The 25,783-nt window shown below is 39.7% G+C and overlaps 2 protein-coding genes, 3 long non-coding RNA genes and 1 other non-coding gene across 8 annotated transcripts in view; 4 read left to right on the plus strand and 2 right to left on the minus strand.

The window, feature by feature from the left end:
* Positions 1-25,783, plus strand: part of LOC144987025 (uncharacterized) — a 54,993-nt gene that overhangs the window by 3,144 nt on the left and 26,066 nt on the right. The window lies entirely within an intron of this gene.
* LOC105353766 (uncharacterized) lies at positions 358-1,331 on the minus strand. Its single transcript, XR_013650876.1, has 3 exons — positions 1,198-1,331; positions 924-1,111; positions 358-845 (listed from the first exon to the last, which is right to left on the minus strand). It is a non-coding gene; the product is annotated as an uncharacterized LOC105353766 (transcript).
* On the plus strand, positions 8,599-18,790 carry LOC110017032 (myelin-oligodendrocyte glycoprotein-like). Of its 3 annotated transcripts, XR_013650875.1 has the most exons (6): positions 8,599-8,844; positions 10,155-10,399; positions 11,123-11,317; positions 11,409-11,488; positions 11,965-12,134; positions 12,212-12,661. XR_013650875.1 is itself a non-coding variant. In XM_023965982.2 (4 exons), the coding sequence occupies exons 1-4, from the start codon at positions 8,754-8,756 to the stop codon at positions 18,363-18,365; spliced, it is 651 nt and encodes a 216-aa protein (XP_023821750.1). In that variant the 5' UTR covers positions 8,620-8,753; the 3' UTR covers positions 18,366-18,790. The 3 variants fall into 3 exon arrangements, 1 of the variants encoding a protein (XP_023821750.1); XR_013650874.1 differs by having other exon boundaries at positions 11,965-12,661; XM_023965982.2 differs by lacking the exons at positions 10,155-10,399; positions 11,123-11,317; positions 11,409-11,488; positions 11,965-12,134; positions 12,212-12,661 and adding exons at positions 17,642-17,977; positions 18,064-18,251; positions 18,330-18,790 and having other exon boundaries at positions 8,620-8,844.
* Positions 13,317-14,879, plus strand: LOC144987027 (uncharacterized). The gene is made up of 4 exons (XR_013650882.1): positions 13,317-13,551; positions 14,107-14,210; positions 14,340-14,436; positions 14,564-14,879. It is a non-coding gene; the product is annotated as an uncharacterized LOC144987027 (long non-coding RNA).
* On the minus strand, positions 14,868-16,214 carry LOC144987028 (uncharacterized). Its single transcript, XR_013650884.1, has 2 exons — positions 15,699-16,214; positions 14,868-15,407 (listed from the first exon to the last, which is right to left on the minus strand). It is a non-coding gene; the product is annotated as an uncharacterized LOC144987028 (long non-coding RNA).
* LOC111949247 (general transcription factor II-I repeat domain-containing protein 2-like) lies at positions 22,204-24,390 on the plus strand. The gene is made up of 2 exons (XM_023965967.2): positions 22,204-23,448; positions 23,707-24,390. Exons 1-2 carry the CDS (start codon positions 22,275-22,277, stop codon positions 24,219-24,221), a joined length of 1,689 nt encoding a protein of 562 aa, XP_023821735.1. The 5' UTR covers positions 22,204-22,274; the 3' UTR covers positions 24,222-24,390.

Raw genomic sequence — 25,783 nt, forward strand, 5'->3', positions numbered from 1 at the left:
TAGGTGCAAACTGGCAGCCATGCCTCTGTCAGTCTGCCTAGGGCAGCTACAACTAGATGGTATCTACTGGCTACAACAGTAGCTACCATCACCAAGTATGAATGAATAAAGCAACACATTGTTGCTTTGAGCAACAAGAAAAAAAGCGCAGATGAATTTAATCCATTATTATTCTTAGGAAAGTACAGCAAAATCCTTCCTATAATGATAATTATCAGGGACGTGTTATTCTTTCAGACAACACAATATCTCCCCTTTATGACACGACCTCTTGAGGTCACTTTCAGTTTGAAAAAACCCTGAGACTCTCAGGTTTCAACTGTCTGTCTGTGTTCATTTCACTTTGTTCTGGTAGAACTTCCAACATTTTAGCTCACAGACACCTTTGATGTTGTCTAGAAGAACACCAAGAACCACAGGAACCTGAACAGACCTGCTGTGGGTCGGTTCCTGAAGGAGAACATGAAACAAACTCTCAACACTTCAGATCAACCTGGATCAACACTTCAAACCACTGAGATCCACAAACATCGTCCTGAACCTCAGACCTTCAGACTTTACGGTGATCCAGCACACCTTCAGAGTTCAGGAGTTGAGAACCGCAGAAACAGCTCCAGAAGGTTCTCCAGATAAATGAAGGAGTTCCAACCATCAGACAGAAACGGGTCAGAACCAGAGGATCGTCACATCTTCATGGACCAGTTTCCATCCACGGTAACACAGCGGTGACGGGCGTGTAGCGTCTCCATGTGGCTGCAGCTTCAGAAAGTCTCTTCAATCCTTGAAGACGAGCAAAGCAGCTTTGGAGAGATGGGATGTCTTCAGACCAGAGGAGGATTCTGACCCTACATGAAGAAAACAAAGGATGTTAGAAACTGAAGATTCCTGCAGAAAGATGAGAGATCAGAGAATTCAGGACTCACTTCTGGTTGTTTCCTCTGACAGACACAAACACAAACAGCAGAGAGGATCACTGAGGGAAAAAGTCCAAGAAGGATCCAGAGAGCCGGTCTGGAGCGACTGATCCAGATCCGGTCTCCTCCTGGATCTGGAGTGGAGATGATGTCAACCTGGGATGTTTCCATGGTTGGAGCTCTGACTCCGTTTGGCTCTGAAACAAAGAGATGACATCATTTCCTGCCTGCTGTTCAGGACAAATGTTCTTCATGTGAGGGAGAACCTGCAGAGCAAACTCACCAACAACCAGCTGAACCGTCTCCCTGAAGTTCTTCCCAGGAATGAAGCAGCTGTACTTCCCCTCATCCTGGAGCGACACGTTCCTGATCTTTAACGTCACGTCTCCTCGTTTTAATCTTAATTAATTATGATTCTTGAACTCTCATGTCTAAGTTTGAGCCTGCAGATATACTCATTTTTTTGACAATAAAAAGAAAGAAGCAACATACTCTAATCATATAATCATTTACCAATTTTCCAGCATCATCATTTGAGCAAATGACAGTGGGGGTGCTATAAACTCATCGTCCTCTCCCTCCGTCTCACTCATGGTGCAGAAAGTATTAAGCATAGTAGGAAAAAATAACTCAACAAAACACAGTAACAGCTAAACAACTAAACCCATTTGGTCAAAAACCCACACTTAAACCCAAATCCATCCAGACAAACAAATGGAATGGTATCCAACAATGACATACCAAGCATGGGGGTTTTAAATTCAGCTCTGTGAACAAAAAAAACTGTCCATTTTCCTGGAAAGCTCAGCACTTCACTTCTACCTTTCTTCTTTTTGACAACATTTTGGTCATTATTGTGTCACTACTGATCATTCTTATAGCAACAGAACAGTGGTGAGGCTCGTGGGGAACCAAGCTACATCTTACCCGGATGCAGAGCTGTTAGGTTTCGCTTTTGGCACACGCAGAGATTTGCTGTTTCCCCTATTTTGTTTTTCCTTTGCTTCTCCTAGTGGCGGAATTACGCATTTCGGTTATTTCTTTAAAAAATAAAAACTCCCTGCAGGAATGGACTGCTTTCTTTTTTAAACATCATTATAATTTCTAGTCTTCATGACTGTATGTTTGATACCCCTGAGTTAAGGCCATGAAACAGGAAAATGACTGAAATAATGATAAAGGTACTTTAATTATAAAAAGTATTTCATGATTTTTTTTTTTCACATTTGTGTAGACTGGTTGTTCTTGGGGTTCATCTGGATCCGTCTTTCCTCATCTCCTCTATCATCATCCTGTTTTCTTACCTTCTCAGTTCATCTTAACTCATCAGCTCTACGCCGGCAGCTGGAAATCTGTGTTTGGACATTAAGTGGGTTATCTTTAATTTATTTTATGAGTCCACTCAAGGGCTTTATTGTTTATTTTAAAGGAAAGAGAAAAAATGGACTCTGGTACCTATTGAGATATAATTTCAATTTAGATCTCAGTTTCATTTGAATCTCCTTTTCATGTCAGTGGACACTTGTTTTTTGTTTTGCTGTGAAGTGTTAAATACAAGGTGTTCAGTTTCTGCAGACTGTATTTCCTGTTATTTTATTGTCTAAAATAATCATTAGTTTCTGCTTCAACTGTTAATCCTAGTACGACTTCTTTGGGTGGAATATTCCAGGCTAAAGAGCAGAAAATGACAGTCACCAATCTCCTCATTGAAGCTAGACTTAGAGTAACTCCACTGGAATTTAGTTACAGCTGACACAACAGCACCACCTAGTGGCTATATGACCCGGAGACAACAACTACAACCTACAGTGACAAACCGACGGACTGATCATTAATGTAAAACGTTTGTAAATTATCTTTAATCTGAACATTTTATCTGAATATTTTACAATAAAAGTGCTTATCGTTCACATGCTAGATCCTACTGTTGTTCCTTATTCTTTTTTCTTTTCCGGTAACACTTTATATTAAGATTCCTGAACAAGCTTACTTAAAGCATTAAGAAGCATTACAAATGAATTTATAGGGTGTAAGTAAGACATTTATTAGTATAATACGTCTAATAAGGTTTATTAAATTACTTAGTTAACACATTTACAAGCATTATTATTAGGATGTTTTTAAGATGCTAATGATGCATTTATTGATATTATAGGTGCCTAACAAATGTGTCAGTGTTAATAAGCTTAATAAGATTTGTTAACAACCTTTGTTAACAAATTAAGAAGTATTATTATTTTTTGGGGTTCTAGTAAGATATTTATCAGCGTTATAGATGTCTCCCACAAGCCTAAGTGTTAATAAGCTTATAAGTTTTAATAACTAACTTGACAAATTAATAGGCTTTATTAATATCTGCAGACATAACAGTGAAGAGAACTATAAACTCTGTTTAAACCCAGAAAAACGGCTGTTAATCAGCAATAGAAGAAATACCAACCTCGGTCATTCGACAGATTACGGACCCTTTTTTGTTATTTTATTTTCACAACATTACATCATTATAAGAAAAGAAAAAAAAGAATAAAAAAAATGCTTAATCAATTATTGAAAATGGTTAAATTGATTGATTTCTAATGATATTACTTCACTTGCTCCAAAAATAGAAAAATTGATTCATGATTTTTAGCTAATGTAATTTTGCACATATTTTAACTTTGATACTTTACATTTATTGCTATGAAGATTTTTGAAACAGTGTTATGTCTAGTTTACCGATATAGTTATTTTTTTAATCATATAAATGACTTTTATAAGTAACATAATCTGCATTTATTTTGGATAACTGATCTGCATTTGCCATGTTGATTTCTGAAACAGTTATTTTTACAAAATAATTAAGTAATTCATCTTTGTCGTGTGCTTTTTTGATACTTAATGATTCTTAATTCTGTCTGATCAAAGCTAGGAAGCGGATATTGATAAATCCTGTAATAAAATGTTTCACTCAGGATAGATGCTAATACTTTATCCTTAGCTATGATGCTAGAGTCATCCAACACCAGTCTAGATGTTGTTTTTTGTTTTATTTCTCTGAATTAAATTATTATATAATTTTTACTGAGAGATTTTTGTATGTTTAGTCTGTTTTAATGTTATAAAGTTCTTTTTACAAGCTTTATGCTTTGTGGTTGTTTGTGGTAAAAACCGTCCTTACTTTAGTTGAGGTGCTGCAAAACAATTAATAAACTGTTAACAAAGTTAATTAATACATTTGTAAAGCTTATAAGCAGTTTAGTAACATGGATTTAGAAAACAATGGTCTGACTTTAGATGTTAATAAATCTTATTAACACTTTCAGGTATTTGCAAGACATTTATAATGCTAATAAATATCTTACTAGAACCCCAAACAAAAATAATACTTCTTAATTTGTTAACAAAGGTTGTTAATAAATCTTATTAAGCTTATTAACACTGACACATTTGTTAGGCACCTATAATATCAGTAAATGCATCATTAGCATCTTAAAGACATCCTAATAATAATGCTTGTAAATGTGTTAACTAAGTAATTTAATAAACCTTATTAGACTTATTGTACTAATAAATGTCTTACTTACACCCTATAAATTAATTTGTAATGCTTCTTAATGTGTTAACAAAGCTTGATAAGGAATCTTAATATAAAGTGTTTCCATTTTTTCTTCATGAAAACATAATTTAATATCTTTTTAGGGTCCAGATAACAGACAGCAGCTTCTAGAAACTCCAGGGAGAAAACGATCATCTGTTCTCTGCTGACACATCTGCTGCAGCTTGGAGGTTTACATCAAACACCAAACAGAAACTTTTCTCCAGAGTTGAACTAAAGAACAGAACATTCATGAACTTACCTTCAACATGTGAACACAACCAGAACCACAGACATGCAGAAATCCACACACAAGAAGCAGAAACACAACAGATTTTCTTTGCGATCATAACTGAACCTTGACTGAGACAGGAAGACGGAGCTGCTGCTATTAAAGCAAGTTGGTGGCAGGATAATGTGTCATACGTGCATCATGGTAACCTCATGGTAACCTCGCCTCATAAGTCAGACTCTGCTCTGTCTCTTAAATAGAATGTACTCTGCTCCAGGAACTGTGTCTAAAGCACTAATGAGGAGACAGCGCAGAGTCCAATGTGTTACTGAAGAGACAAGGACTGCCCATTAGAGGAGATAATGTTACCACCTTTTGAAGGAACGCATACAGAGGCTGCAGGTTTGAGCCGCACTGGACGAGGACAAATTGTTTTTTTTGGCCTTTTAGCTTTCTTAAGCTCTTCTGCCAAGTTTGCCAGGCCTCATAGCTCATGAGATTTGTTAATAATGGAAATATAAACTACATGAAAATTAAGATATTTTGCCCCATCCCCCCCCTCATTTGTACAGTCACTTTAATTTTTTATTTTTATAGTCACCTTATTTGTTGGTCTTATTCTATTTTATTCTGTAATTTGTAGTTAGATTCCTTCAGACTGTAGTTTGAAGAGAAAAGGAATTGAAATGTCTATGTATGTGAAATGTTGAATACTGACGGCAGAGAATGGAGTGTGAATCAGTTGCTGTTTGCAGATGATACTGCACTAGTGGCTGACTCAGAAGAGAGCTTGGTACGTCTGGTTGAGGAGTTTGGAAGGGTGTGCGACAGAAGGAAGTTGAGAGTGAATGTGGAAAAGAGTAAAGTGATGAGGTGTACGAGGTTAAAGGGTAAACATAGATTGAATGTGGCATTAAATGGGGAGTTGTTGGAAGAGGTAGAGTGTTTTCAGTATTTGGGGTCATTTGTATGTGTGGATGGTGGAATAGAGGGAGAGGTAGAGTTTATAAAGATATGGGGGGAATGAAGAGAGTGTTTGAATGTAGGTCACTGGGAAAGGATGCAAAAAGGAGATTGTATGAGGGTGTGGTGGTGCCTGCAGCGTTATATGGGGCTGAAACATGGAGTCTGAAAGTGGCGGAAAAGAGGAAGCTGAATGTAGTTGAGATGAGATGTTTGAGGAGTATGTGTGGTGTGACGCGTATGGATCGTGTGAGAAATGGAGTTATCCGAGAGAGAACTGGTGTGATGCCAGAGTTGGCTGATAGAGCAGAGCAAAAGGCACTGGGATGGTTTGGACATGTTGAAAGAATGGAAAGGGAGCCGATTGGTGAAAAAGGGTATAGGAATCTGATGTGAGTGGAGTGAGAATGAGAGGAAGACCACGAATGGGATGGACAGAGGGTGCAAAAAGAGCGCTAAATGCAAGAGGGATGACTGTGGTGGAGGGGAGAGCGGCTGCTCAGGACAGGGATGGGTGGAGAGAGTTTGTGTATGAATGAATGGATGGATGGGTGTGGTAGAGGTCTGGTCTGGGGATGAGGAGGGAGATAAGAATGTGTGCCCTGTTTAGGCTACCCCACTTTGGTGGGACACAGCCTGGGTAGATAGATAGATAGATAGATAGATAGATAGATAGATAGATAGATAGATAGATAGATAGATAGATAGATAGATAGATAGATAGATAGATAGATAGATAGATAGATAGATAGATAGATAGATAGATAGATAGATAGATAGATAGATAGATAGATAGATGTGAAAACATGATAGAGATTGACAATAAAGTTTTCTTGAAACAAAATGAATTGTCTAATTAATGTACTACAGCAGCATAACAGTGTTAAATCTCACTTTTAGAATCTGTCTGATTGATTATATTTCAGACAAACAGGTTATTTCTGATAGGCTTTCAGCCCCCCAAATGCCAAATATGTTTGGAGTAATCCCACTGATGAGTTCTATGATTTAGTTTTTAATGTTTTATAAGACCTAAAAATAGTATTCACAACAAGTTTTTTTTTTAGATCTAATCCCTCTGATATGTTTCACAAAGACACACACATGACGTCACACACCAAGAAATTATTGCTAAAAATGAAGCAGAAGTCCAACTCTAAAAAATGATAAAATAGCAAAGAAAGCGGAATTATTTGATTTATTTCTTATCATTATTATTTCCAGGCTTTGTTTTGTTCTGCAGCATGTTCATATTTGTATAATTTTGACAGAATATATTCTATGGAGAGCAAAATATTATAAGTTATTTAAGGTTTAACTTGAGTTATTCTGGATTAATGTTCATGTTTTTATTCATATTTATGTTCAAAAAGTTCAGTTTAAAAAGTTTAAAAGTTTAGCTTTAGCAGAAAAGGATCTCAGCAAGCTGCTCAACGATCTGAACAAGGAAGGGAGAAAAGATGGCATGAAAATGAACAAAAAGAAAACCAAAATCATGTGCAATGAAATAGCAAGGAAAAGGAGAAGGAAAGGAATAATTGTGGATGGAGAACAACTGGAGGAGGTGGATGAGTATAAGTATTTGGGAAGACTGCTAACACCAGGAAATGAGATGGAGAAAGAAATAGAGGAGAGAGTAACATCCGCTTGGAAGAGATTCGGACAGTACAGCACGTTTCTGAGAGATCAAAAAATGCCCATGAGCCTCAAGAGGAAGATCATGAACACTGTCATACTGCCATCAATGACGTATGGAGCTGAGACATGGTCACTGACCAACCGCCAAAGAGAGAAACTAGCAATCATCCAGAGGAGCATGGAACGATCAATGCTGGGTGTTAGGAGGAGAGATAAGGTCAGGAAGGAAGACTTAAGATCAAGAACAGGGGTGAAGGATGTCATTGAGAAAAGTGGTTGAAGCCAAAGGCAAGTGGGCAGGACATGTAGCCCGAATGAAGAACCACGAATGGGCTAAGAGAACAACAGAATGGACTCCATGGGACAGGAAGAGAGGAAGGGGAAGACCGAAGAAAAGATGGAGAGATGACATCGAGCAGAAGGCAGGCAGCAGGTGGACCCAGAGTGCCCAAAACTGTGATGAGTGGAGGAAGATGTGGAGGCCACCCGCCAGCAGTGGCGTGACAGGCTGATGATGATGATGATGATGGAAAGTTTAGCTTTAGTGTGTTCAGTAAATGTTTATCTTCTTCGGCCCAAAACCTTAAGCCTGTTTTTAATTTAGGCCCCTGTGTTTGACCCCCCTGTAATATGAATCTAGAAAATTCATGCATTTTTTGTGTAAAATGGCTAAATAGAAGATAGGGAACACAAGAGGATGTCAAATTTTGTATGTGTGCGGGGGGAGGGGGGCGCTGGTGGGGTTACTCGCCCAGGGAGTAAGTTAGTGTAGAACCGCCACTGGAATGAACAGACATGTAATCTAAATGAATACATTTGTACATCAAATAACAATATAGGGATCAGTAGCTCTCATTGATTTCAGAGTACAGTTAATTTTTTTTTTATTGAACAATTGCAACATACAAAACAAGAAAATACAACAATTATGCACATATAATGTACAATAGAAATCTGAAGCCGTGTTACATCTTTAAAAAATACTAATTAATAACAAACACAAAAGGGAATAAAAAGTAAAATGACAAAAAAAATAAAAAGAGAAAGAGTCCATGATGGCCGATATTAGCGCTTTGTGCCGTCTATTCAGCTCACTGGGCGTCTGTACCAGTACCAACTGTATGCATGCGCAGGGTCAGTTGCGGCTAGTGACTCAGCGAGACCAGAGTCAGACAGGGAGAACAGCGGAGGAGGCCAGATTTTTGGACACCGGAATGTTGTGAATCCGGATGTGGTTTCTGTGCATGTGGGTGATGTGTGTTGCACCTGGGGTGGGGCGGGGCCTGAGTTCTGTGATTTTTGGGAGGTGATGTGGGGTGATGTGCTGCTTCTGATCTTCTGATCTTCAACTTCCAGGCTCGGGCACAACTTAATTAGCATCTCGACCCCATTTTAAAGCAGCAGCTCCGTCTTTCAGTCTCAGTCACGGTTCATGATGTCTGCAGAGTTCTCGTCTGTTTCTGGTTCTTCTTCTCTGTGGATTTCTACATGTGTGTGGTTCTGGTTCTGTTCACATGTTGAAGGTATGTTCATGAATGTTCTGTTCTTTAGTTCAAGTTTCTGTTTGATGTTTAGAAACTTCCACCTTTTATGGTGGCGGTTCTTTCTAAAGACTATTCGACGAACTAACTTCTGCATTTGTAAAACGTTTCTTTCAATGGATACAGACACAAAATGATGACAATGTGGAAGATTGGACACAGTTTCATTGTACGGGGGACTAAATTTGAGGCTAAAAGTCCATAAAATAACTAACCTGTTGGTTAGCATGTTAGCACGAGGATGTTGGTAAACACAACTATGAAAGGCCCGTACACACCGGGACGAATATTCGCCAGGCGTTATTCGCCAGCGTTTTTCGCCACGTTTTTTGTGTTCACACCCAGGCGATTTTCGCTGACGATGAGTGGAGTGAACATGCAATTTCATTCCCTGACATTAGATGGCGCTTAATGTAAAACAGAAATACTCCTGTACACAAGGTGGCGCTGCGCAACTTTACGCTTCTTAAAGTCGCTTTTCACTCAGAAGAAGAGAGCAAGTATTTACGCGCTTGTCAGAATCAAACAAAGAAAACATGAATATTTCAAGCACCAGTAGCTCCAACTGGTGCTTGGTTCGGGGATGTTTTAGAATGTCCGTCATTATTGCTTCGCGGCTGTGTAGACGCTACTTGGCGTCTATCTTCTTCGCTGGTATGTGTGCTCAGCAAGGCAGTTTTGTGTTTGAGCGCCCCCAAGTTGTGTTTTACTGTAACTTCAGAAGCTCCAGACACGTGAGCAAAAGCGCCATTCTCATTGGTCGAGTAGATTTCGAAGCGACGCGTCGAAAAAAAAAAACGAACCCGAGGCGTTTTTTTTTTTTGACGCTTTAACGCGTGGCGTTTTTTCGCGTCGGTGTGCACACTCTCGTTGGTGCCCTTTGTTTAGTCACGAGGCGTTAAACTCGTCCCGGTGTGAACAGGCCTTTAGACCAGGGGTGGGCAATTCCAGGCCTCGAGGGCCGGTGTGTCTGCATGATTTCCAGATACTCTTCCCCTACTCATGGCTGATTACCTGGTTCAGGTGTGACCAGCCAATCAGAACATGCCAGAGCAGGGTATGCTGGAAAACATGCAGGACTACGGCCCTCAGTGCCCACCTCTGCTTTAGACTGAGGTTTTTGGCTGTGGGCGGGTCGGCTTTGCTGGCTCCTGCCGTTGTGCCTTGGAGGAGTGACCTCAAACTTTTCACGTCACTGACTTGGTTTAAAAGCAGCAGCTCCGTCTTTCAGTTTCAGTCTTGGTTCAGTCATGTTTGCTGCAGAGTTCTGTTGTGTTTCTGCTTCTTCTCAGGAGAATAGGCTATATGCACACTCACTTCCGCATTCCAAGTCGGCCAGCCAGGTTACATCCGGCGTCGACGGAGCACATAGCGTCAATAACAACTATGGCATTTTTCACTCGGTCCCTTCAAGATGTCCCAAAGGTAACGGTCAACGACGTGAGTCGAATCATACAAAAGTTATGTCACACTTCGACAACCAAGAAAGAGAAGGGCTTCAAATTGTATGTGTCAAGCTACATCCACAATTTTGAAGGTAAGATCTGGACGTGTTCTGTGTTTACATGCCCATAGCATGCATGCTATCTAGTGCTAGCGCAGCAGGTGCAGCGTAGGCTATGTTTACTATTATGTGTCAATCACAGCCAATTTTCCTAACGCCTTTGTCAATGTCAGTTTCAAACAAGGATTCAAGCACAGGAGAGGTAACGATTAGGGCTGAGTGCTACAGATCTATGAGGAAAAGCCAAAAGCCTCACAGCTTAAGCGTAAGAGAAAGTTATACTGCAGGTTCAGCGCAGATTGGTTCATGGTTCATGAGACAGGTTACGTTTGGCAGATCAAAGTTTCTGTGAATCATTGCATCTAATAATGCTAAAGGTTATTTTAAAAACAAATTTCATTTACCATACCATAAATAACACTGGTGTGTTGGAATATTTATCGATATTTAAATATGTACGCTAACCACTGGGATTCACAGAAACTGAGTTCCGTTTTGTCACTGCATTGACACACGTTCTGTGTCCACTGTTGGGGATGATGAGTAAAGTGAGATAAATAATAATATAAATAATATTGTGGCTACAATTTTAGCTCATACAAATTGTTTAGTAGTTATTAATTGTTTTAGTAGTTAATAATTATATGTCGATGGTTCAAATTTGTTTGTTTTGTTAAACATTCTCACTGTACTCATGTATTCTCTTTTTAAAAAACTGCGCTTTTATTCTATTATAACAGATTTGTGTATTTTCAGATTGTGCTTGCGGATGCCCGTCCTGTGCAGCTACAAAGCTGCCAGTGTACCTGTGTGGCAGGTACAGCTCTGTGTAATCATGTGGCAGCACTGTTGTACCAGACTGCACATTATTGCCAGCTTAGCATCACCTCTGTTCCCCCAACACACAGCTGCACAGAGACTGAACAGAAGTGGCATAAGCCAAGATCCATGGTAACTAATGTTTTTAACAGGGTACTTTTCTACTTAATTTTCTATTTATGGATGTTTGTGTTTATTGAAAACCTTTTTTGTTCAAATGCAGGGTGTTAAACCTGGTCTTGTAAATGACATGGTGATTCTTTCAGCCAGACCCAAGGAACGAAAACTGATGGAAGGCATTAGGTTAGTATTATTTTTATTATCATTAAAGGAACACTCCACTGTTTTTTCATATTAAACTATGTTATTCCCTTAACTAAGATGAGTTGATGCATACCTCTCTCGTCTCAGTGCGTGCACTTAATTGCTCTGGATAACTATAATGTATGGCAGAATAGCACTTGGGAACACTACTATATCTGCACTTGAGAGCACTTTGACTCGGCGCAGTAATATCATCACTCCTAAAAGGATATTTCTGTGGATATTACTGCGCCGAGTCAAAGTGCTCTCAAGTGTAGATATAGTAGTAATGCATTTTCTGTAGTAATCAGTGAGACCTCAGATAAAGTAATAATCTCATCATATGATACATTGTATGTTTAAATAAATAAAGCTTTTTTGTTGTTATTTTGTTCATTCAACTTATATGTAACTTACTTTATGGCTCATTTTAAAAAATTAAATAAAAAAAAAACATTATTTTGTTTTTTCCATAGGAGCAACTTGTATAAGGGTGTCAGTTCAGCTCTGCCTGAACTTTCCACACTCAGGGTGGATGAAGTCTACCATGATGTTCCAAGTGATGTGGCTCCACTGATAACAACTATGGCTATGGACATTAATGTTCCTCTGGTTGACTCTGCATTTGGAAAAGTGCAAGAAGGAAGTGTGTTATCCTATCATATGCCAGCAAAAAGAGTTCCAAAAACCTGTCCCCACACAGATGCTCCTTCTCCCCCACAGCTGCCACTTCAGGGTTACAGGCTGGGACCCGCTACCTGCTCTTTTGTCTGCACTGAACATCAGCAGCACCACATGATGTCCCTGGAAACAACATTAGAGAACGCACACAAAACAAACTCTTTGCTTCCCTAAATAATTAGATTCTGATTGCCTGTCACACTTCTTTATAGAGTGCTGTTAATTTCTCTTTTCTCCATTTCTCTTACTGGCAGTAACTCTTATTAGTTCAATCCATTTCAAAATATTTGTACATATATATTGATTCAAGTTTTTATTTTTTTTCTTAATAGTATTACTATGTTTCTTGTTGTATTAATACTAATCTATTATTAAATTACATGTTACATGTTCTTCCGATTAATTTTTTTGATAATTGGTTACCTAAAAATAGTATTTTATAACTGTTGTTTGTAAATTGGGAGCCCTAAATAAATGTTATTCAGTAAATAATTCACTGTGCATGAAAGTATTATTCTTATATTACAGATGGCTTAAAAGCATTGGTGAGGTAAAGTACATATAACATGCAAATAATTCAGTAGTTCTTTATTCAAAGAGTATGTGCAATGTACAGCAGTGCATACATAACATTAATTATAAAATTCAATTTATACAAAGTAATTTACAAAGCTAGGACGCTCTCTCCTCTCCCACACCCCCGGTCGTGAAGTGGGAAGGGTGAAATTGTTCCACTCAAACAGTGCTGGGACAGCTCCCTTGTTTAATAGCCGCCTCCCCGTCTCTGATAAGAGCTCACGAACATCATCATTGTTAAAATGTCGGCTACATACTCGGGTATGGGGAGTAACTGTGAATTGTCCCTCCGGATAGCTACAAGCCATTTTCGCCTGATTTCCGCGTCAGATGGAAATGTATGAAAACTAAGTAAACTGTTGTACTTGCTCGAAGCTTGACACAGAGACACACAGCAATGCTCGGCTGTACTATAGATTGTTCGCTGAAATTTGAACGTTTTCTTACTAGTCATATTGTAGTTGCTGTTATATCGCTTTGTAAACAATCGCTTCAGCGCGAGCGGAAATGGCTTAGCAGGCTGAGATTTTAGCGGAAGTACGTCATCACCTCCGTGTGCATATAGCCTATAGACCTTTTTCGCAAAAACCGGAAACACGTCAGCAACGTGTAAACCTAGTTCCGGTTTGTGCTTCGCTGGCGGAGAATGGCAGAGCCTAGAGTGTTTTCGAAGAGCCTGAGTTGTGTTCCGAAGGTCATCAGCGCCGATGTGATGAAGAGTGTGAAGATGCATTCGTCCACTAAAGGAAACAAATTGGACAAGGGATATAAATTCGTCCATGAAGAGTTTATCCACCATTACCAAGGTAAGCTTCAGCTAGCTTAGCCATAGCCGCATCACCGGTAACTCTGTGTGTTTGTTTACGTCAACTGTAAATCCTGGTGTTATTTGTAATATAAGGTATAACACATCGCAGTTAATATGTTGTGTGTGTGTTTAAGTGAAAAGGCATGAGATTAACATAACACCCAAAAATTTGGTGAAGCTGTAAATAAGAAATGTTAAGGTGCCCGTTTGCGTCTTCATTCTTCTTGCTGCAGACAGTTGCGGCACTTTCTTCACTTACTATTAGTATTATTTTTCTGACAGTAGGGTGACCACACGTCCTCTTTTCCTGGACATGTTCTCTTTTTTGATACTTATATAATAAAATAACATTGAACATAGATGAAATGTAATCATATTTGCTTCATGTATGCAGCTCTGAACACCAATTACTCTCGATGAAATATCTCACAAACTCACTTCACTCCTCTTTTTTACAAACTCAAATCTGGTCACCCTACTGACAGTTATAGTTTCATGTTACATTGATGTAGCAACATAAGTATGTCTTAATTTTAACTTATTTAATTTCCAGACCGCACATTATTCACAGCTGGGTCAGCAGGCTGATCCACCCCCCCCCCCCCCCCCCTGGCCTGCACGAGTGGCTTGCAAAGATGGCACAGACCAAGAACACAGGTGGGTTTGTGATCAAATTATCATTATGATTTAAGAACGGATGTGTATCCATAACAACTGTAGATTATTATAAAAACACCCCCAGTAGTGACTACAGACTGTAATTGCTTTCTGCCTTTTACTTATAAGGGAATCCATCCTGAACCGGTTAGTGAGCTGGTGGTGCAAAAGCCCAAAACAGTTGGCTAAGACGGTCTGAGGTCCACACTGTACAAGGCATATACAGGTGAATAATTTAACTTTTTGTTGCTTTGTGAGAGCAAGTTAAGTTTAAATGTAAAAAAATTACATTAAATTTAAATGTAGTTATGCACTTATGTCTAACTTTTGTGTGTTGTGTTTCTCTTGTGTAGGACCACAGCCAGATCCATATCTGATGGCATCTGGAAGCAGATTATGCCAGGTGCAGCCCCAACCTCTCATGGCTGTGTTGGATGGGGTTTCTGAGATGGAATGAAAGAGAACTTGGATAGATATTATAGCAAATGCATGAATGCATACCTTAAATTACACTTATCTTGTCTTTAAAAATCAGTTCAGCCTTCTGTCTTACTGTTGATGATCTGTAATGTTCTTTTTTATTCTAAATCTTTGATGTTATTTGTGTTATTAATCAGTTGTTGTTACGCATACCTAAAAATATTAAATGAGGCACAATTTTTACCAAAATTGTTTTATTTGTTCATCTAATTATTTTTGTGAAGTCAAAGTCACATTTCAACAGGAAAATATTACGAATATAACAATTATATTTAACTAGATTTTAAGAATATGTGGAAACACTAAATTTTTCCATACTATTTGCACATTATACATTATTTACATACCAAACATTAATTCACTCTTCAACACAAAAAAGTCCTTGACAATTTGCCAAAACACGGCATTTAAGCCAGATCTGATTCACGCTGCCAATCAGTGTGAGCGGCACAGAGAGTCCCTGATGTGAAAGGACTTTATCCTACTGATCACTCTTTCCACTATAATTCTGAGGCGGGTAATGGCTTGGGTTTGTTCTATTTCCTCCTTGCTGATGGAGCTGAAAGCTTAAAAGGTGGAATGATGATCTCAGATCCATTGTCAGTAAGGAGGTCTTCAATGAGGAACTCTTTGTCCGCCATGACATCGTCTCCTGGCTGCAGCAAAGGAACTTGGCTTCTAAGTCATGGATGTAATCCAAAGCCTCATCCAGAGCACCTGTGAAGATAAAGAAATTAAAAATCAGTCTTGATATATTTATTCTACCTTTCAACACAACACAGTAATCATGTTTTGAAAAGTATGTTAAGTATTTAATTACAAATACATTTCATTTATTTTGGTTAATGACAAAATACCCAAAATTAATTAAATACATGTAATTAAAATAGGTGAGAGCGTGACCAGCTTTTATTATATACATTAATTTTTTCAGGTAGAAATGCATTTATCCAATAACGGTACACATAGTTGACTAATGTTATCTAAACACATTATGAACAACCTTACCTGCAGGTGGGTGTGTCACGTAGTCCTGATCCATCTTTACTGCCTTAGCTTAGCCACCGTGTCGCTATCTTCACAGCATAGCTGCATAGACTGACGTTTGAGGTTCTGTCATATACTGACTCCCTTCTCAAAGGAGCAGTAAAGTTTTTCCAAGGGAAAATACTCGGGACGACACCACTCTTCAGGCGACGAACGACGCAGCCGCACCACACATCCGGAGCGAAGTTAGTAAGTGCCGGCAGCAGACGGTGCTACCTGTGTTTACATGAAAACTATGCCCTTCATCTCTTCGGATCGCCTGTATCCATTTGGGTTTCAGGTTTGGATCCACAGGAAAATAATGAAATGAAAGGTAGGGCTGTTTTTGGTTGGAAGACGAACAGCCTGGAACACAACAGAAACTGCAACTCTTCGACTCTGCCATTCTTCATATGTGCCGCTATGCTAACAGGAAGTTGTTTTACACGTCATTGACGTATTTCCGGTCAAAAAATGCGGAAGTGTGAAAAAGGTCTATTGTTGAAACTTTGTTTCAATGTTTCAGACGGACAGAAAATGATAAAAATTTGACACATAGTTTCTTTGAATGTCGGACTTTTGTTTTCTTTTTAAAAGTAAAAAATAATAGTAAAAAATTAATAATAATAATAATTTGCCTCCCCTGGCTTGTTCTTTTCCTGTTATGAAATTACACTGTTTTGTATTGGAGCGTTGTGATCAATAAAGTTATTTTAAAGAATTGAATTTGCCGGTTAAGATCAACTGAGTGAGCATGCGCGTTAAGTCTCTTTATTTAACTACCATAGAACTGAACTTTTTAGAATGTTATTGATCCTCTGGAAGAGAAATGATCCAATTCATTTTGTTTTAATTTTTTTTACCATTGCAACAGTTGTCCTATTAGCTCAGAGTTAGTTTAGTTGTTTTGGTTCGTTATCTTTTTATCATCAGACCATTTTAACAGACATGCACCTTTCTTTACTCCTGAATGCAGTGGTTCTTCTCATTCTCCATTTTGACTGTTTTCCTCCACTTTGGTCTGAAATCTTCTGCTGGTGCATCGTTGATACAATCAGCTGTTGATGCCTGATTGTTGAAACGAACACAGACGTCTTCGTCAACCTGAAGATGCTGGAAAGTCGTGGGAGGAATAGCAAGGAGCAAACATTAGACCACTCCCACCAGTGAGAGGACTGATCTAGTATGTACTGACAGTTCATCATAGTTTCTGCAGCCGTTTTTTAAGTCTAACGTCTCTGTTCTTCACAAACTCTGAACAAGTCTGTGTTTCAGTCTTAGTTCAGTCCTGATGGATGAATTCTGGTCTGTTTCTGCTTCTTCTCTGCGGAATTAATGAAAGTTTGTTTCAATGTATTCAGACAAAAACTGAAAATGATTTTAAAAAAGGGAAAGATTTGACACACAGTTTATTTGTATGTGGAACTTATTATCCTTTTTTTGCTTAAACCAAAGTAAAAGTCTGTTAAATTTGTACCAAATCTTCTGCTGAGAATCTTTCCAAACCATGTTTTAGTTTGTTTTCCTCAAATGTTCCTCAGAAACTGAGTATTCAGTCAGTGATCAAAGACTTTAAAGTAGAAACTGTTTTGGTAGAAATGAGGTGAAAGACTGAAAACATTTGACTAAATGAATAATCATCAGGAATCATTGATTGAAATGTGTCTTTAGATAGAATTAGAAAAGACTATTGCTTTAATCCTCTTTACTCATTTCTGGATTGGATTCTAGTTTGGATTGGACTTTTATTTTGAAAGGATTTGTCTTTGGTCCAATCAAAGTCCCATGTCCTTTGGTCTGATATCTATGTGGACAGAAATACTTTGGATCTTTTAGAAGCAGAAATCAAACATTGAGAAGACATTTTCACTTGGAGGTAAAGACTCAGATTTAGAAAAGTTTCTTCCTGTTTTCTTTGTTTCCAGGTGAACCAATCATTGCTGCTCCTGGTGATGATGTCATCCTGCCGTGCCGCCTGGACTCTCAGGAGGATCTGAGTGGTTTCTCAGTGGAGTGGACCAAAGTGGACATGAAGCCTGATCCACAGGGCCGCATCCTTTTTGTGTATCTGTACTGGAGCAGGCAGACCATGACCACAGTCATGATACCGTCGTTGATCCCAAGAGTGTCTCTGGACCAAGACGGACTAAAACGAGGAGACGTGACGTTAAAGATCAGGAACGTGTCGCTCCAGGATGAGGGGAAGTACAGATGCTTCATTCCTGGGAAGAACTTCAGGGAGACGGTTCAGCTGGTTGTTGGTGAGTTTGCTCTGCAGGTTCTCCCTCACATGAAGAACATTTGTCCTGAACAGCAGGCAGGAAATGATGTCATCTCTTTGTTTCAGAGCCAAACAGAGTCAGAGCTCCAACCATGGAAACATCCCAGGTTGACATCATCTCCACTCCAGATCCAGGAGGAGACCGGATCTGGATCAGTCGCTCCAGACCGGCTCTCTGGATCCTTCTTGGACTTTTTCCCTCAGTGATCCTGTCTGCTGTTTGTGTTTGTGTCTGTCAGAGGAAACAACCAGAAGTGAGTCCTGAATTCTCTGATCTCTCATCTTTCTGCAGGAATCTTCAGTTTCTAACATCCTTTGTTTTCTTCATGTAGGGTCAGGAACCTATGGAAACCTTTAACAGATCCTGAACCCACACAGCCTCTGGTGGCTGGAAGTGTTCATCAGTGGATCCATCAGTGTGAATGAGACTGAGACTGGAAAACACTGGAGGACAAAGTCAAACAGGAAATGGATTTACTTGAACAACACTTTTACCTCAAAGGACCAAAATGTTTTGCTTCCAAACAGCTGCAATACTTTTTCTACTGAGATCTATTTTCCTTGTACAATATTGTAAATCTTGTAAATGTTTGTGTGTTTGTTTGTGTTGAGTTGACATTCTAGTTGCTGATGACACAGTTGTTCAGGAGAACATGGAGAATTGAGCCTTCATGTCCTAAACGTTGCTGATGGAAATCCTAGACTTTCATTCTCTGTTCTCTCCTATTGTTTTCATGCCATCATGTTCTTTCTGTCACCAATCAATCCATCCCATAATATCCCCATTGAAAACAAACATCTGTGGAGTTTTTCTGTCCAAACTGGGACTTTGGTTGTCATTTTAGAGCCAATCACATGGATGGGTTGATGTCCATCAGAGAAAAACAGCAACTGAGAGAAATGCTGCGTTCAAGTGCTGCTGGAATGATGGGAAAAATGATTGTCCCACTCTGAAAACACACAGGAAGGTCAGAAAAACAACCCATCTTCCAGCAGCACATGAATGCAGAAGAACTTTCTGCCCCTAAACAAAGAGATTTGTGTGTGTAGTGCGCCATCTATGGGGAGACATCATTTCCTGCCTGCTGTTCAGGACAAATGTTCTTCATGTGAGGGAGAACCTGCAGAGCAAACTCACCAACAACCAGCTGAACCGTCTCCCTGAAGTTCTTCCCAGGAATGAAGCAGCTGTACTTCCCCTCATCCTGGAGCGACACGTTCCTGATCTTTAACGTCACGTCTCCTCGTTTTAGTCCGTCTTGGTCCAGAGACACTCTCAGGATAAACGACTCCTTCATGTGTTCAGTTATGATCTGCCTGTTCCAGTACAGAAACACAACATCAGACTTCATGTCCACTATGATCCCCTCCACGATGTGATCCTGCAGATCCTCCTGAGAGTCAAAGCAGCACGGCAGGATGACATCATCACCAGGTGTAGGAACCATAACCATTCAGCCTGCAACAATCCTTTGGGGTCCTTCGACTATTGCTGACGTCCCTGGACGCACTTTAAATACAATAAAATGCGGGCAACAAGTATTTCCATCGGTTTCTGTGTTTGAAGGCACTTAAGTGCAATTAACCGCCTATAGGATATGTACATTTGTACTTTAAGAAATTCTTTTTAGAAAAATGCTCCCTTTTAAATTTGGCTACAGGAGAAAAAAGAAAGGCAGACTGAGCAAAGCTGCTGATCGTAACATTATTTGTTTCTTGGAAATAAAGTTTAACTGAACCTGTCATTTATTGATCAATGGTTTATTGTTGAAAGTAAAATATCAAAATAAGAAATACATATATAATTTTTCTCAACCAGGTTCCACAGATATTGTGTAATAGCTGTTGTGTGTTTATGCTCAGTCTGTGCATTGTCTCAGGTGGGTTTAACATGAAAAGTAAAACATGTGTGGGTTTTCTCCGGGCCTTCCTCCCACCGTCCAAAATATGCTTCATAGGTAAACTGGTCACTCTAAAGTGTCCATAGGTGTGATGTGAGTGTGTGTGTGTGTGATTGTGGTCCTTAGATAGGCTGGCGAGCTGTCCAGGATGTTCCCTCCTTTTACCAGCAAGTGGCAGGGATAGGCTCCAGCAGCCCGTGACCCCAAAAGGAATTAAAACGCAATAGAAGATGAATGAATGTACCATAATGTTGTAGCATTGCCACACAAATATAGGATTGTCATTTCGCTGTTGGGATAAAAAACAGTAAATACTTTCCAAATTATCCACCAATATTAATGGTCCAGTATGTCATTAAGTTTCCAGGTTAGCACATTATAATAGTTTGATTTGTATTTGGTTTTGGATTATGTTTTTGTGGACTACAAATATGGCAGCCAAGAGACTTCCTGCTGGTGACTTCCGGTTACTCAGGTGTGTGGCTGATGACAGCTAATGACAGCACAAAAGAGAGAAAGATGGAGCCAAGGGGAGGAAGGAGAAACAAACTGGCTGGGGTGATGTTTGACTGCCGCTTGAAGGATGGATTAAAGCAACGGATGGTTCTATGGATTAAAAAAGCTGAGGAATATACCAGAACTTTCTGCCACACTTCCTAAGGTCTTCCTTCACCAGAAAGTCTCACGATTTCCATCACAGCTGATCCGGTAAGAAGTCGTTGACCATCAGAAGGTGGACGGAGCGTGACAGGCCCCACTATCTTTGAGACTGCTTTGTCCAGAGGGACAAAAGACGCCAAAGAAACTTTAAAGTACTGTGTAAATAAGAAAAAGACTGGTTCTAGTTGGGTGGTGGTTTCTACTAAAGGTGATGTTGTAAATATATGTATATATTTCAATATATCATAATTACCTGGGAAACCTCATTGTGTTGGAGTTGTTTTGTATAAATGGAGAAAAAGAATCAATCACATTCAGTTAAAGAAGTAGATCCCTGATTAATTTTTTTGTAAATACTCTCATTTAATGCTGAGTGTTATAATGTTACAGTCATTATAGCATTATACATATACAAATATAGACAATAAAACAATAAAAACAGCAGAGACTGATTTACTGTTCCTCAAAACACACACCTTTAATGTTTGACTCTCCATCATTTCTGTACAAAATGCTTCACAGTCGCTGAAAAACTAAAATGAGAAAACAAAACAAAATCTCCCTCAGTTCCATCAATCTCTCATCTTCACTCATGAGGGAGCAGTTTGGAGTTCTTTCAGAATCTCCTTCTGTTCTCCTTCATCCACCTTCAGAACTTCCAGCAGGGAACATCTTCCTTGAAAGGATTGAGTTCTGCTCCATGTGGCTGCATGAATGGTGTCATAGACTTAGGCGCCAAAAAGCTGAGAATGACAAAGAAAAGATAGAAATGACAGTAAAAACATCCTGGACATCCCACCTCCTAAACTTTTAGAATAAATACAATATTCTATTCTATTTGAAGGGGCATCTCAGGTCACCTAAATAATCTAACAGAATGAAAGCATGCAGACAAAAACTGCCTGTGTACAACAGCTCTAGCTTCAATAGTTCCTGATGAGATGGATTCAGATCGCATCTTTTTCAGTGAAACATCTTCATCCTGAAAGTGGCAGAAAGATTGAGAAAAGACTCAAAGAAGAGCTTCAATATGTGCCTCATCAATTAAATGACCTCCTCTCAATGACACTGAAGTTGGCTTCCGATTCACAGCTTCCGATTGGTGAGGTCACTAAAGGAACATTCAATGGCATTTTCACACTAAGATCACCTAGAACCTGGTCCTGTTCGAAAACCACAGGACCTGGACTGATCAATAGGGGTGTGCCGAAATATCGATATGGTGATATATATGGTCAATATTTAGTCCCATGATTGATTCTCGATGCGTCTTCATCAAGTATCGACCTTTTATTTACGTTTGAAGACCCTGTAAACCAGGGGTGCCCAAAGTGGGGCCCGCGGGCAAAATTTGGCCCGCCAAAGGTTTTCTTCTGGCCCGCCGAGTCGTGGCTGCGCAAGCCGCCGTGTTTTTGTAAAACCCCTTAACCTCACATCCATTGTCTATGATGGTGAAAAGTCTATGACTGTAATTTACTTTTGTTCTCCAGATGGCGCTGTCAGCACCTTTGCTGCCCACCGCTGCCACCCCCTCTCAACCCCATGCACTGAGTGTCTTCTTTTACGTCCTCACTGCTCTGCATACCGTTCTTGTGCTGTCCTCTCTCACGTCCTCTTTACGGAAGTCTCACAAACACATAAAGCGCACCGCACCATAGGGCAATCCTTACATTTTGGAGAAGATTTACGACTCTAAGACTTTTTCAGTTTGTTAAGATGGAACGACAACAGCAGTGGCACACGGATAAGAGGCATTTTAAACAAAAGTGGGAGGATGATTATTTTTTTTTTGCAGAAATCTCTTCTAAGGCTGTTTGTCTTATTTGCCAGCAATCCGTGGCTGTACTGAAAGAGTACAATATACGTCGCCACTACGAAACTAAACATGCGGTCTTCTCCAGATACAAAGGTGAGGCGCGACAGAAAAAATCGAGCGAGCTGCTATCGAAACTTCGGTCACAGCAAGCCACCCTCACGAGGTGCCTGTCCACAGCTGCTTCAATAATGTGCCCTTCCCAAGAAAGAGTTTTTTCCCAAATTAGCCTCTCGCGCAACACAGTGACCCGCCGCGTTGAAGATTTGTCTCGGGACATTAGAGATCAGTTAACAGTAAAGTCAAGAGACTTTGTTGCTTTCTCACTGGCATGTGACGAGAGCACAGACATTTCTGATTCAGCGCAGCTTTTGGTTTTTGTTCGGGGAATTAACGCTGACATGGAAATAACACAGGAGTTGGCGGGACTTGAGACGCTGCGAGGGACGACAAAAGGCGAAGATTTGTTTGCGGCGGTTTCAAGAGTCCTGGACAAATATAACTTGAGTTGGGACAAAATGGTTGGAATAACAACTGATGGTGCACCTGCCATGATTGGGAAAAAAGCTGGCCTCACTGCTCTCATTTCCCAAAAAGTTTCAGAGTGTGGGGGAAAGGTAGCGCAATACCACTGCATCCTGCACCAGGAACAGCTGTGTGCAAAGACGATCGGACTGGCAGACGTCGTGCGCGATGTCGTTAAAATCATTAACTGCATCCGCTCAAAGGCACTCTCACACCGCCAGTTCAGAGCATTTTTGGATGAAGTTGATGCGCAATACAAAGATATTCTTTACCATCAGGAGGTGCGCTGGCTGAGCAGGGGGACTGTGCTCAAAAGATTTTTTGAGTTGCGCCAACTTATCGCGGAGTTTCTGTCGAGTGCGAGCAGGGACACACAAATCCCCACTGATAAAAGATGGATTTTCGACGTGGCCTTTATGGTGGACATCACCGACCTGCTCAACAATCTGAATGTTAAACTTCAAGGCAAAGAACAGATCATAACGGAGCTGTTTGACCACATCAAGGCTTTCCAAATGAAGCTGCAACTACTCTGCCGGCATCTTTCAGCAGGTAAGTCATTAACATGCTGCACACAGACTTTTGGCTGTTTGTTATTTGTGATTGTAACACGTGCTGCTCCATGTGTGTCCGTCGCTGTGATGTGTCGCTGTCCGTGGTGCTTACGCCTGTTTGACAGAAAACGTAACTGTTTGTCTTTGTGGGTTTGCTTTCATTGCTCTGTTGTCTTTTGTGTCCTGTAGCTTATGTACCTCATAGTAGTGCTAATTATACTAATGGACGCATTCTTATTTGACTTTGTCTCTTCAGGAAACTTTGCACACTTCCCCAGCCTGAGAGACGTGAATGTGGAGGTGGACAGGTTGCCAGAATATGGAGAACTTCTCAGCAACTTAAATAAGGAGTTTAATTTGCGCTTTGTGGACTTTAAGAAGACTGCAGGTGACATGGAGCTTTTTTCTCAGCCCTTCAGCGTGAGTCCCGACTCAGTTCCAGAGCATTTGCAGATGGAGTTGATTGAGTTTCAATGTGACACAGAGCTAAGACGCAAATTTGTATCACTACCCTTGAGGGATTTTTATCCACATGTGTCAAAACAAAGATACCCACAGATGAGAAAAAATGCACAAGTGATGCTATCTCTGTTTGGCAGCACCTACATTTGTGAGCAAACATTTAGTCTCATGAACCTGAACAAGATCAAACTCAGGGGGACCCTCACAGACTCACACTTGCAAGACATACTAACACTATCAGTGAGTAAGCTGCAGCCCAACATTCAGTCACTGATTAAGTCAAAAGACCAGCTCCATGTCTCTCATTAAGGATCGCAGTTTGCTGTTTTCATTGGAAAAAAGTTTGTTTTAGTTTGTTTTTGTTTTTTAGTTGAAAATTGCCAGTGAGGCCTTGCTGTTGTGTTTAATGGTTTGAAAGAATGTTTATTTTTGTGTGTTACCTTGCTGAATACAGAATCAAAATAAACACATTAAAGCATATTCTTTGTTTTCTGCTTTTATTTAATGACATACAAAAAACGTATTGTATTTGGCCCACGGTCCACGATCACATTTAGATTTTGGCCCTTTGAGGAAAAAAGTTTGGGCACCCCTGTTCTAAACCGTTATATTAACCATCCTTTGGTAAGACGATTCTTCGGAGGGTCGGTAGGGGGCGCTGGTTGAGAGATTGTCTGTCACACACGACCAAACAAGAAAACACATTCAAACAAAGATGGCGGAGGGAAAAACAAGGAAAATAGCAAGAGCAGCAAGTTAGAAGACGTGCTACAGTCACATTAGATTGATGACATTTAGAGATTATTCACTAAAGTCAAGTAGATCTTGATTTCTTTTATAGTTCTGTTTTGGTCTATTTTTATCCATTTCTTTGTATAAAACATTCCTAAACCATTCATAACAATGGTTCAGATGTTCCTGTGTTTGTCTACCTTCCATCAGCTGAAGACCAATTTCACGTAGAGACTCACTACAGAGGTCTGAGTGCATAAAATGAACAGGCTCTTTTTTAATTGGCTTTTTATTTTGTAAACCAACTTGCAAATTTTTTATAAAGTCTGTTTCAATGGTTTGAAATCCCCAATAGAGCATTGAATGATCAGGGAGTTTACTTCTGTCATCAATGAGGTTCATCAGATCAGACTCATTGCTTTTTACCAGCTACAAAGGGGGGGGGGGGGACTTTAAATTCAACAACCTATTTAGACCAATGTGGGGGGGGTCACAGTATAATCCACCACAGCTTTACCCATAAAGGATATAGAAGTGAAGCCGTCATTCTCTGGATTTACCTTTCCATTCAACCAAAGTTTGATTGTTTGATTCTGTAACACAACTCTAGAGGAAGATCATCCTCGTCCACAAAGTCTTTAACATTCTATGCCACTATTCTAGTCTCCACATATATGAACAGAATCAGCATCAGATGCATAAGTTAGTGAAAGGAAGTGGGTAGAGACAGATCTGCATTGTTCCCCCAGGCAGAGATTTCAGGGGACAGCATCATGAGGTCTCTAGAAAGGAAACAAACCATCACAACGTAAAGACAGAATCCCATCAGAAGTGTATCAATTCTCAGAGAAAAACTGTCCAAAAGAGCATTTCTCACTGATACTCCCACATCATGAACACATGATTCAGATATTTTTTAGAGAAGGCCTTGAAGGCCCTGACGCCCCCCCACTGCAGTTACCACATAAAAGCCCAAAGTTTCACTGACATACTGCAAAGATTTAAAGCTGTTTCTGTTTTTCTGTTTCTTCTACAAAGATATTTTCAATAAAAAACTGTTTATTTATAATTTTGAGATGAAATAAACACAGAATCTTTTATTTTTGGTTTTCTGCCTTAACTATGTGATAAATATTATT

The sequence above is a fragment of the Oryzias latipes genome, chromosome 18 (assembly GCF_053564925.1).
Source record: "Oryzias latipes strain Hd-rR chromosome 18, Olatipes_Hd-rR_3.1".
In the NCBI taxonomy this organism is placed as follows: domain Eukaryota; kingdom Metazoa; phylum Chordata; class Actinopteri; order Beloniformes; family Adrianichthyidae; genus Oryzias; species Oryzias latipes.